Below are 13,558 nucleotides of genomic sequence, written 5' to 3' on the forward strand. Positions count from 1 at the left end.
CGCTCTAACGGACTGAAAAGCACGAAGACTGAAAAGCGCAAATCGGCTCTCACCAAACTTTTACTTACACGAGGATCAGCAAAAGCAGCCCAAAGGGTGGCGCCATTTGAATGGAACTTCCCCTTTATAGTCCCATCGTACGTGTTGTACGTCACCGCGCTTTGGTCGGGCGGGATTTGGCATGATGGTCTGTATGCAAGGCAGGCTGGAGAGGAATCACATCGGGAAAAACATTTTTTTTCCTGACGGGAAAACTGGACGTGTGTACGAGGCAAAAGTTTTAGAGGAATCTGTAAATCTTGCAGAAGTTTCAGGTCCCTGTGTGTGCTACCCTTCTCACCACAGCTGTTCTTACCCAAATCTTTGTCGGTATGTGACTAGGTTCCAAGCACAGCCTCCTGCTGATTCGGAGTGCCAGAGAGTACATACCAGACCAGCCAGCATGCAGTATCTGGCATTTCTACTTTGGTGCTGACAGCTCCTTTCAGTGTGTTCCTCAGTAATGTAAGGGCTGTCAGTGTTGGTTTAGCAGCCGTTGTTACTGTCTGAGCTAAGCACACAGCAACCAGCTGCTGCTAATTATACTTTACACTTACAGCTTGCAGTGGCATTTACTTGTAATCCAACACTGACAGTTCTCACTAAGGTAAGGTGACCAGATTTTTAAAATGAAATCCGGGGACATATTTTTTTTTTTTTTTTACTAGTAATGCCAGCAATCAGCGACTCTCTGCCAGTTGCCACCCACCTCTCAGCCTGCAAGTCTTACTCTCAGGCCCTGGCTACTAATGGTGGGGAGCGGAGAAAGACCACTCCACCAGGAAAGGCATGGAGGCAAGCAGGCAGGAGGCTGGCCGGGACTTGAACCAAGGCAGAAGAACATGTGAGTGGAGCTGAATGGGCATGCACCCGAAACTGAAGAAATATTCCCTCCACTCTGACCAGCACATGATCTTTAGAAAGAAGCACAGATAATGGAAAAAAATACGCCCCCCTAAGCTAGTAAGAGTGGCGGAGCGGGGGTGTGCAATTCAGATTTTTTTTTTTCAATTCTGCACTGACTTTGAAATTGCCCCAGCCCCTGTTCAAATCCAATCCAGGGACAAAACCGGGGACAGACGTAGTCCAGGGACAGTGTCCTCAATCCGGGGACTGTCCCTGGAAACCGGGGATGTCTAGTCACCCTACCTTAAATGTCCCTGCAGATATCTGGCTGGCAGTAGGAGACAACCTGAAAGGCAACACCTACCCTTTCCATCCTGGACAGGTACCTCTCCCTAATGTTGCTCCTACTCTCTCCCTATCTATCAGGGGCTCTATCCCTAGCTTACTCCCATACTGCAGGGGAACTGAATGACGTAGCATCCTACTATTTATGAAAATCCTCAGTTAAGATTTCTGCCCAAATCTTGTTGGATTTCAACATCCAATAGGATTGCTGTCTTCCCCAAGAATAAGGACCACTCAGAGAGGAGCTACAAGTGCCAGTACTCCTTCTTGCTGGCCTCTGTGAATGTGCCTCAATTGGAGGTTGCGCATAAAACTTAGTGACACGTGGAAACAGGATGTGGAAAGATTAGCTGCATAAGTGTCCTTTTCCTCTGAAACTTTGATTCATAAAAGAAAATCATGAAGAGGAAAAAAAAGCGCAAGTAGCCAAAACTGTTGTTAATAAATTAATAAAAAAAATTATCAGGTGGCATAGTCTCTTTGAGTTAACAACCAACAAATATTTACTTGCACCCTAAGGTTATACCAGTGGCAGAACTACCAGGGTTGCAAAGGTCGCACTTGGGACTGGGCCCTAGCGTTCTACCACCATGGGGGGACCCCATGACTGATGTGGGTGAGTAAGGCTTGGTTCACACTGCTGTGACCCCAAGTTGTGCAACTCCCTTGTGACTTCCTTGACTTGCTTGCAATTTCCTAGTGACCTCCTCGCGATCTTGCTTGCGACTTTTGTGATTTACCATTGCAGTCTATGGAACTCAAATCCCGGCCAGAGGAATGGGCCCTGGGGCCGATAAAAAGGGTTTTGGTGGTCAGGGAGCCCTTCTTTCATTCTTGAAGGTCCTACTTACACCTCTGGCATAGGCGTGGGCACAGGGTGTGCCTGGGCACACCCTAATCACCCTGTGCTGGGCAGATTCTCCCTGCTGGTTGGCTGCAGAGAAAGGGACTGGGGAATCTCTGTTCTCAATCCCTTTGTCTGTCTCAAAAGTAAGCCCCCCAATGGGGCTCCTAGAAATAAAAATGTAATACAATTGTAAAAAAGTAATAATAAAAAAAATATAAAAATAAACTACTGACACCAATCACCCTTCTGTCACCATCCACTGGTCTACCAACACTATTTATTGCCCTACTGCCATATATATATACATTACATAGGTGTGCACAAACTATTGCATTAGGGTGTGCACCCCAAAGCTCAAACACACGTGTGTGGTTGTATATATAGCAGTAGGGCAATGGACAGTGTCAGTAGAGCAGTGGATGATGTCAGTAGGGTAGAGATTGGTGTCAGTAGTTTATTTGTATTATTTTTTTATTATATTATTATTATTTTTTAATTTTTTTTTTACAATTGTTTAGGAGCCTCATTGAGAAAGGGAGTGAGGACAGAGATTCCCCCCCATCCCTTTCTCTGCAGACAGGCAGCAGGGGGAATCTGTGCCGCACAGGGTGATTAGGGTGTGCCCAGACACACCTGGCACACCCTGTGTGCACACCGATGTATGTATATATATATATATTTTTTATGGTTGTAGCCCTCTGACCGAGAGAGATGTGAATCACATAAACATGCGACAAGACTTACAAATAAATAGACCTGAAGTGTGCCTTGGTGGTCTGGTTGGTATGCCAAGAAAAGGGGGAATACCCAAGGTAAGTAAGGGGTAGTTAATTGAAGAAGGATATGCTGAGGAGTGCTCTGAAAAAGGGGGGGCGGGAGGGTATCGAATGCGATTGAATGCGCAGACTCATGAACATGAGGTGAGCTGGGAACAGTCGGCCCAGTGACGTGTAGTATCGCGCACTGAACCGACAAAGAGCATGGGTGGGTGGGCTGCTTAAATACCCTCCGGGCTCCTCCCATAAACTCAGGCCACCATACTTGCCTTCTTATATATATACATATTAGGGTGTGAGCTCTGGGGTGCACACCATAATGTAATAGGCTGCGCACACCTCTGGGTTATGGTGCTATGTTTACCAACAACATTTCTGACAGTCTAATTAAATCTTATCTCTAGGCACAGTGGAATTTCCTTGAAACGGATGTTCTTGAACCAATCTAATATGATATTTACCATGTTTAAAAATTGGAAACTCAAACTTCCATACCTCCATTCCTCTGTCTATATACATCATACCTCTAGATTCCTCTGTCTATATACTATGTTTAGCTTTCCTTACTTCCTAATTTATTGTCCACTGCTCCTCAAACATAAGAAAAGCAATTTAGGGCTCATGCCCCGGTCACACTTGTTCTTTGTTTCCAAGATCCTTTATCTTAAATCTTTGTTTAAACGTTTCCATTCTAAAAAATTTACTCTGGGAGAGTTTGAAACATTGTTTTTTAGTTATTTTGAATATAGTCCACGCAGTTATTTGTATGTTGGTTTCATTACTATATATCTACATTCAATGAGTTTTGGGCTGTTTTTTGTGCGCTGTCAATGACTTGTACCTTCCTGTAGATCAGGGGTGCCCAACGAGTGGCCCGGGGGCCACATGTGGCCCGCGGAGCTCTCCGATGTGGCCCACGACCTCCTGCTCTGGGATAGAATAGAATACTGTTATTAAAGGGCAGTTTATTATTAAAATCGCAGTGGGGGTTATTTAATAAAGGCAAATCCACTACAAGTGCAAACTACAAGTGCAAAGTGCACTTGAAATTGCACTGAAAGTGCACTTGGAAGTGCAGTTGCTGTAAATCTGAGGCCGGGTACACACGAACAAACATGTATGGTGAAAGCGGTCCGTCGGACCGTTTTCACCATACATGTCTGCCAGAGGGCTTCTGTACGATGGTTGTACACACCATCGTACAGAAGTCCGCGCGTAAACAATACGCGGGGCGTGTCCGCGGTGTCGCCGCGTCGATGACGCGGTGTCGCCGCGACAATGACGCAGCGACGTGGGCGGCCCGCCTTTAAAATGCTTCCACGCATGCGTCGAAGTCATTCGACGCATGCGAGGGACGGCGGGCGCCTGGACATGTACGGTAGGTCTGTACTGACGACCGTACATGTCTGAGCGGGCAGAATTCCAGCGGACTGTTTTAAAACAAGTCCAGGAATATTTGTCTGCTGGGAAAAGGCCCGGCGGGCAAATGTTTGCTGGAATTCGGCCCGCTCGCGCCCACACACGACCGAACATGTCTGCTGAAACTGGCCCGCGGACCAGTTTCAGCAGACATGTTTGGTCGTGAGTATGGGGCCTTAGGGGCAGATCTAAAATAAGGGAAAGGCCTACTGATTTTTTTATCCAATCATGTGCAAGCTAAAATGTTGTTTTTTATTTTTCTTGCATGTCCCTCTCGGATCTACAGTGAATGCACTTCAATGTGCATTTTCAGTGCAATTTCAAATGCACTTTGCACTTGTAGTGCAAAGTAGATTTGCCTTTAGTAAATGACCCCCAGTGTGTGTATATATATATATAAATATATATATATATATATATATATAGGAGCATATGTGTTCTGCAGTGGCTACTGGGCTACTTTTAAACTGATCCGCAGATGCAGAGCAGTCCACCTGCGGGTTACCTGCACTGAGTTTGGTGAGCTTTCTGAAAGTGCACCAAACCTGCAGAATATAACCAAAGTCTATTGCAAAGTGCAGGAAAGCCAAAAGGTACACTGTGTTGCACCCACGGTGCAGGTAAACCACAGCGCATCAGTGTGAAAGCAGCCTTGGGCCCCTTTCACACGGGCAGTTTGACCCAATTGTACCCTCCATTCACCTCTTAGGAGTGGCAGATGTAAACCGACTTGTGTCCTACCTCCAATCTGCAAAAAAAAAAAAGGAGTATAGTGGGCTGTGTCCGTATTCACTCTGCATATGCAGAGCAGACATGGATCTGCCATCTCCATTCATTGATTGTGGCCCGCGACCGGTTACCAAGTCGCTTAAGTGCCCCTCACACTTCAAAAGGTTGGGCACCCCTGCTGTAGATATTTCATAGATTAAAAAATATTTAAAAAAATGAAAACTCTGTTTACATTTTTATATCTTTCTAAAACAGCCACTAATAATATTTAATTAGTATTTGAAATGAGGAATCACTCTGCTCTTTAAGTGCTATTTTTCTAAAAACAAATTACGAGTTTGACTTGTTTAGTAATTTTGAAGACATTTTATAGCTTATCCAAGCCACTTCTTTTAACTTTTATGTTCTTTATTAGTTTTCTTCATCATATCCAAAATAGATTACATCCATATAAAACCTTAGTATTATCATTTCTTATTACTCATATAGCATAATCTTTTCAATAACATAAATTTGTTCGATTTCTTATGATCACTTTTATTATTATTACAAGAAATGTAAACATCCCTTGCAATATAAATAAGCATCACAGGGCCTCTTTATTGAGAGATCTGAGGTCCAAAAGACCTCAAATCTCACATTTACATTTAAAAAGCAAAGTGACGTCGCTCTGTTCCTCCAAGATCATAGAGCCGAGTGGGGCTCTGCTGCCCAGCCACGGATCAGGTCGGATCGGCTCTGGGCTATTTGATTGGTCCGGTAAGCCTGGAGATGACTGGGACTCGGCGAGAGAGGGCATGCGCTGCCGTGACCACGTTTATTAGACGCAGAATCGTCCGCAGTACAAAAAAATACCAGGGTTATGGCAGCTATTATAACAATGGCATTTAATGTCAAAGTAAGCATGTAGATGTACTGTGGGCGGTCCTGAAGTGGTATCCACACAGGTAGCACACACACCTTAATCAAATCGCTATGGAAAGTCAGACGTTGGTTGTCCAAGAACAGGGTGGAAGGCAGGGGTGGACTTACAACTCATGGGGCCCCCGGGCAATATAAGATTATGGGGCCCCTGGGCTTACAGATGGCCACCACGCCAGGAGGCAGTGCAGAGGCAGGGCAGCTAAAATCCCAGGATTTTCACATCAAACGTTTTTCGGTTTCACAGATTTTTACATACTGTCCCTGTTTTTATTGAGCCTGGCAACCCTGATGGGGCCCCCTAGTGGCATGGTGCCCGAGAGCCCCAATGGTCAGTCCACCCCTGGTGGAAGGCCTGAACGTCGTGTAATCGCCCTGTTCTAGTAACCTAATATCATCTCTTTTTTATATAATCTTTATTTCTATCTTTATATTTTGCAGTAAAACATGAAAAATCACATCATTTGAGTAGAAGTAAAACAAAAACCCAGCATAACTGGGAAAGCATGGGAAAGGGAATGGGGGTGGGGGGGGACAACACATTCCATTGCAATGTAATGCCGGTGACCCCAACATGGGGCCCGCACCTCATTATGACTCTCAACCAAAGCGGTAGGGCATAACTCCGCCCCTAAGCCAGCAGGATCCCGATAGGCATTTCCTCCCCAGGAGGGGGGCGACAAGACCTCCTTCATACCTCCATCTAGGGGGGACACCTCCTGGGCTCCCTCTGCAGCCTGCTTAGGCGCAGGCCCCACCGGGGCACCAGGGTTTCAAGATGAGTTCTCTACCAAGTGTAACCCCCAAAAAATTAGAAAATAAATAAAATTGAACAAGAATTAGTTAACTAAAGGGAAACAAAACAGGTTGCAAAGAACGTGATGAACCATAGGGTAGGTCTCCAATATTGGCCATATAGACCATGGAGGGGGAGAGACAGAGGGACTCATCTGTGAGCGGAGTGCATGAAGGGACACCATCAGTCATGCGCATCACCCCCAGCACGTCTCCTCAGCTTCAGTGAGGGCTCTGCTAACTCCAGCAGCGCAAAATCTAGGCTAGATGGCACAGGGTCTGGGTTCCGCAGTAAAGGTCCGCCACTGTGCCCAGATCCCATCAAAACGGTCACTCCTGTCCTTGCACCTCGCCACCCACTCCTCTGCCTCTTTATTGTCCTCTACCTTCTTCAGCCACTCTGTGATAGTAGGAATCTGTGGGCGTTTCCAGTAGAGAGGTATAAGCCGTTTAGCAGCGTTCAAGAGATGAGGAAGTGAGCTTTTCTTGTAGCGGCTCAGAGGAAGAGCGGGGAGGTGCAGGAGAAAGTGAGTTGGGGAAAACGGGACATCAATCTGCAGGGCATCTTTGATAAGGTTGCGAACTTCTAGCCAGAATGGTCTGACCACAGGGCAGTCCCACCAAATATGGAGGAGCGTGCCCTTCCGGCCACATCCATGCCAGCATCAGTCTGTGACTGAAGGGTAGATACGTGATAGTGCCGCAGGTACGCGGTACCAACGGGTCAGCAGTTTGTAATTAGCTTCTTCCGTCCTGGAATCAATGGAGCTGGAGTGTGCGAGTCTATACATGTGTCTAATTTCATCTCTTGATCCAGGAAATCTACATTTTTGACAGCAATTTAGCAATCTATAACAACAAGAATGTGATGATTTAACTAGAACAGGGTGGTTCCACAACATTCAGACCTTCCACCCTATTCTTTGGCAATCAAAATCTGCTTAATAAGTGGTTTGGATAAGCTATGAAACTTCTTCAGCACCTGAATATAAAATCCACCTGGATTTATTATAGTAAGGAGAGATGGTTTCATGTATCCTGATTCCTGAGCTGTAAAGTGCTTTCTGACACCTCTTAACATCCCCTGCACTCCTTCCCACCTACTGTTTTCTAGCTCAATTTAGTCACATATGTACAAATGTCAGGTGTAAAAAGGAAAAAAAATAATAATAATGTTATCACATTTGTAAATTTTGCACCTAGTACTACCCCCTAATCTTTGCAACCCTAGGCACTTGGTTGCCATTACTGCAAGCACAACCCTGCCTACAATTAACTCTTGTGATTCACAATTAACTGTATATTCAGAAGGAACAGGATAAACCTGTAGGATAACACATTATTGATATTCTTTACAGGTTAAATTTATTAGAGTTCAGAAAATTCGTTTTGTATGGAACTATGCCGAGAAAAAGTTTGAAAACATTGGGTGAGTATATAGGTTAATGCCTTATTTTAAAAGTCTCTTAATAGGAACATACCACCAGAAAAAATAAAAATAAAACTTGGATTCAAAGCAACTCACAAATATGTGATACATAACATAGGGGCTAATTCACTAAGGTGTATACCTTATTTTAGCTGCATTCCTCTCTTTACTTCCATAATTTCATCTCAATATTCTCATCATTCAATGTTTCACCTTATATATAAATATGCACCGTGCTAAGTGTTTAACATTATCCAACTATTAGTCCATAATTGGAACCATTTTTGAGAATTATTAAACAAGTCCCATAGTGCTATATTAAATAAAGTACTTGTGCTCGTCAAGACATTCAATGAAGGACAGGTGCTCCACTTGTGCTCAGTTTAGGTGCCCCACATACTGTAGATATACACTAGCCCTGAATATTGACCACCTATATCTAGTGTGGTCACTTGTGATTGTTGGGGATTCCTCCCCTGGGTGGTGTCTTTAATAGAAAGCTCCTCAATGGGTTAATCCTCACATATAGATGGAGAAAGAAATAGTGGAGGAATACCACATAGCATAAAACCATAGGAGTTATTCAGAATAAAAACAAAAGTGTATAAACTCTCATTTGCCTATATCCTGACCAGGGCAGGCCCTACCATGGGTCCGGGAGGGTTTATTGGACCCCGGCGGCACTTATGGAGAGGCGGCAAACTAGGGGGTGGGGCACCGCATTGAGAGGGGCGTCACGGTTCCTTCTTCCCCTGGACCATACAAGAGATCTCCTCAGGTCCTCTCTGCTCCCGGTGAGGCCGCTGCCAACAGCTGTGGTGGAGGACAGGCAGCATGTCCCACTGCCGCCAGTAAACGGGGGTAGGTCAGCATGCTCACCCATTCAGGGACAGTAGGGGGCTCCATGAGAAGCTTGTTTCAGGGCAAGTGCGGGGGCATTAAAATCAAGTTTTTTCATCATTGATAGTCCTCCACTGAACAGACTGGCAGCTCCGCTCATTCTCTCGGTGTGGCCGTACGATGTGCAGTGAGGGAGGCAGACAGCCAGGAGAGAACTCAAGCCTGCTATACAGTGGAGTGGGGAGCAGCTCTGTGGTTCCCGGCATCTCCCTTTACACCTCTGGCCAGCAGTTCACACTTTACAGTTAAGGGGGAGATACATCTGACCCACACAGGCACCGGCTTGTGCACAGTGAGTTGCTTGGCCACTTTATAGCACTTTATCACAGAGATGCCAATCAGTAGTACAGAGTTTTGTGTGTGTGAGAAAGGGTCGAAGGTGTGCAGAGATATGCAAGTGGGTAAAGGGGGGTGTTAGGGGTTTAAGAGCTGCTGAGATCTGTAGTGTAGTACATAGATGTGCTGGGGTGCTGAGGGTATAGAGACTCAATGAAGGGTTCCGAGGATTGTGGGAGAGTGCAGAGGTGTACCGGGGTACTAAGGTTTGCTGGGTTACAGAGGTAATACGTATGAGGGTTGCAGAGGTTTGTGGGGGTATGGAAGTTTGCTGGGGGCTGTGAAGGTATGCAAGGTGTGTGTGTGTGTGTGTGGGGGGGGGGGGGGGGGGTGAAGAGATGAGCAAGGGGGTATGAGGATGTCCTGGGGGTACAAAGATAAAATGTGTGTCCATACACTACCCTAGCCTGTCTGTATTCTACCCTAGCCTGTCTATATACTACTTGAGCATGTTCATTTACTGCCCTAGCCTGTTCATATACTGCCCTAGCCTGTTCATATACTGCACTAGCCTGTCCATATACTACCCTAGCCCATCTATATACTGACCTAGCTTGTTCATATACTACCCTAGTCTGTCCATATACTACCCTAGGCTGTCTATATACTGTCCTAGCCTGTCTATTTACTACCCTAGCCTGCCCCTATACTACCCTAACCTGTCTATTTACTACCCTAGCCTGCCCCAATACTACCCTAGCCTGGCTATATACTACCCTAGTCTGTCTATATACTACTCTAGCATGCCCCTATACTGCCTTAGCCCGCTCCTATACAGCCCTATCTCAGTGGCATATCATCCTTGGGTGTGTTCACTACACATGGGCCCTGAGGGGGGGGGCACTGTGCTGACACATGCTGCACCCATGGATGCTCTAGGGTTCCAAGATGGGGGAGCTGTAACATGGTTTTATGTCATATAGTGCTGTTGCATGTAACGCTGACTTCTTGATCAATTTAATTTTAGTTTTAACTATCATTATATAAAAATGGATGTGAGTGCCTTTTGGTGAGATTGTATTGTGAGATTGCATTTTCTCATATGCTTTAGTAGTTTATCTATATTATTATTTCAAATAGCTCTTTCCCTGCTCTTCTCAATAGAAACCTCCTAGAACAGGGGTGGCAAACTCAAATTCATCGGGGGCCGCATTAGCAGTATGGTTGCCCTCAAAGGACCGGTTGTATCTGTAAGACTACGTGTCCACTATTATCATAATTAATTGTCACTGAATTTGCTTATTACTGGTTTTATGGAGCGCAGGATTCAGGAGTTTGCTGCGTACGAAATGCAGGATACAGGAGTATGCTATGGACCGTGTGCAATATCTGACCTCTGCACCCTCCTCTCTCCTTCCATCCACCCTGGGATGGGATGGGGTGGGGTAGGACGAGATGGGATGGGGTGGGATGAGATGGGATGGGATGGCGTGGGGTGGAATAGGTTAGGATGGGATGGGGTGGGGGGGGGCGGTGCCGTAGGATGGGATGGGGACGGGATGGGGTGGTATAGGATGGCATGGGGTGGGGGTGGAGTGGGATGGGGTAGGATGGGATGGGGGTGGGGTAGGATGAGATGGGATGGGGTATGATGGGGTGGGATAGGATGGGATGGTCTACCTGACATACATGGACCTACCTGACATACACAATGACTTCACCTACCTGACATACACTGACCTCACCTACCTGACATACATGGACCTACCTGACATACATGGACCTACCTGACATACATGGACCTACCTGACATACACTGACTTCACCTACCTGACATACACTGACCTCACCTACCTGACATACATGGACCTACCTGACATACATGGACCTATCTGACATACACTGACTTCACCTACCTGACATACACTGGCCTCACCTACCTGACATACATGGACCTACCTGACATACATGGACCTACCTGACATATACTGACCTCACCTACCTGACATACATGGACCTACCTGACATACATGGACCTACCTGACATACACAATGACTTCACCTACCTGACATACATGTAACATTGACCTACCTGACATCATGTGTCACAGCAGCCAGCCAGAAAGGAGGGGAGGAGAGGAGAGCCGCCCGCCCATGCACTAGTGTTGTCATATTCTGCTCCCTAGTGCATGGTGTTGAGGAGGCTTGTAATTGCCGCCTTCTGGAGTCTGCGGCGCCTATGATGGACATCACACGTCCCGCGGTCCTGTGATTGGATCTCCAGGACGTCCTTCATAGGAGCCGGGTGTACCAATATGGCCGACCTCTCCGGAGCTAGGCCGAGGCAGCGGTGCGCTCCGCAGATCACGGATCGGTTACGATTCGTTGCATCACTAGAGTCAACGGACACCCCGTTGCGCGAGCCACATGGCAAGGTCCCGCGGGCCTTGTGTTTGCCACCCCTGTCCTAGAACTTAATAATTATCTCCACTTAGAAATTAGTGTTAGTTTAAAGCACAATTGAATTGTTCATACATGACCTAGTCCAGCATTGATGGCATGTAGCAGGCAACTTTAAGTTTCTGCTTTTACAGTCTGCTTTTGGACAGACTGGATTAGTTCGAAGAGTGAATCAGTAATTGCATAGTTGCTGTGTCAATAAAATCACTAGGCATTATTTACTTAGACGACCGTAGAAGTGGCCCTTGAACTCTGGCTGGGACAAGTAGCGCACCAATAAAAGCCTTCCTGCTAGCAAATTTTATATAAGCACTTAAGATGTGCTTTATAACAATTTTATAAATGAGAATCGGTGTGCTCATTATATGACTAAAATATGGTTACAATCACTATACTATAGTATTCCACCTTGAACAATACATTCAGGTATGTTGTTCAGCTCCACTATCTGACTACAGTCCACCTTCAGTACAGGAAGGTGCTCAGAGCCACAATAAAAGAAGAAAAATTACATATAGTTCATGGTGGGCAATACAGATAAAATACTATAGTTTGAAGGGACCGATGATCAGCTGCAGGGGCATAGGCAAAAACTTGCCGAGATGGAGGTGAACAGCAGTGTCTGTAGCCCTCGCTCACGCCATGTACTGGAAGCCATGACAGGTGGAAAGGGCAGGCCACCGTTCATCAGTCCCTGCAGACTGCTGTTGTTGCTGTATTGTGCACCTGCCGCCTCAACCATTGAAGTTGTATACAAATATTTTACATGTAAGTGAGCTACACATTAAAGTGGTGATTATATCCATTTTTATCGGCTGCCCTGTTGTTCTTCTTTAAGTACAGGCATGGTGTTTTCTTGGGTTGTAAAGGACCCTCTTCAGAAGCCATGACAAAGTTTTCATACATACTTACTTGCTTTCTGTGATTTTAGAACTCTGGAGGAGAATCTTTCTTGTTACAACATGCACTTATTTTATGGATCTGGCCTAAAGAAGGAGGAACAAGCCATCAGGTAATTTTTTTTCAAAGTGGCCTTCTACTGAACTCAAAGCAATCCGAAGGCTTGTGCTATTTGAAAATGATATTTCAACATGTTCTTTAGGGAAGAAAAAAAAAAGGTGATGTAACACAGCAATACAGGCTCATAATCCATAGCAACTGGTCAGTGGTTCTTAGTTCATCAAGAAAGGTATGCAGCACTGTGAACTATTATCTAAAGTTAATTAAAAAGTAACACCCCAGTGTTTATTTTGTCACATTGTACCTTTCACTGATTCTCCACTAATAAAACAAAGCAATCACCAGATGTACAGACCCCAAAGTGCATAGAGGTCAGGTCTTGTTTCAGCCAACCCTTAAAGGGGTTGTAAAGGTCAAAATACAATTTCCTAAATTGCTTCCTTTACCTTAGTGCAGTCCTCCTTCACTTACCTCATCCTTCAATTTGCTTTTAAATGTCATATTTCTGATAGCGTATAACTATCAGAAAGGGGTACCTGTAACGGGAGGGCCCGTGGGACTCAGAGGCTCTTGAAGAGTGTGGGGTACTCCTGTTTCAGCTTCACCGATGACTCTTGTGTCTAAAGTCATCCTATGTCCACTAGGGGCATAGGATGACTAAGAAATGATATCTTGGATTACAGGAGATGGGACAGTAATGATAATTCACAATGTATTCCAGGATATCTTGAAATATTACAGGTTGTTGATTCTAAACCCAACCGGTCAATAGAAAGAGTGATTCATTCAATGTGGGAACACAGCCTGTTAAGGTGT

At 45.4% G+C, this 13,558-nt stretch overlaps 1 protein-coding gene across 1 annotated transcript in view; it reads left to right on the plus strand.

Annotated features, from left to right (window-relative positions):
* LOC120936829 (probable cation-transporting ATPase 13A4) overlaps window positions 1–13,558 on the plus strand; it is a 129,037-nt gene that overhangs the window by 12,770 nt on the left and 102,709 nt on the right. The window contains exons 4-5 of the mRNA XM_040349528.1: window positions 8,076–8,146; window positions 12,714–12,794. Of these exons, the coding sequence (XP_040205462.1) occupies window positions 8,076–8,146; window positions 12,714–12,794 (152 nt within the window). The remainder of the gene's footprint in view (window positions 1–8,075; window positions 8,147–12,713; window positions 12,795–13,558) is intronic.

This window comes from Rana temporaria, chromosome 4 (assembly GCF_905171775.1).
Source record: "Rana temporaria chromosome 4, aRanTem1.1, whole genome shotgun sequence".
NCBI classification, from domain to species: domain Eukaryota; kingdom Metazoa; phylum Chordata; class Amphibia; order Anura; family Ranidae; genus Rana; species Rana temporaria.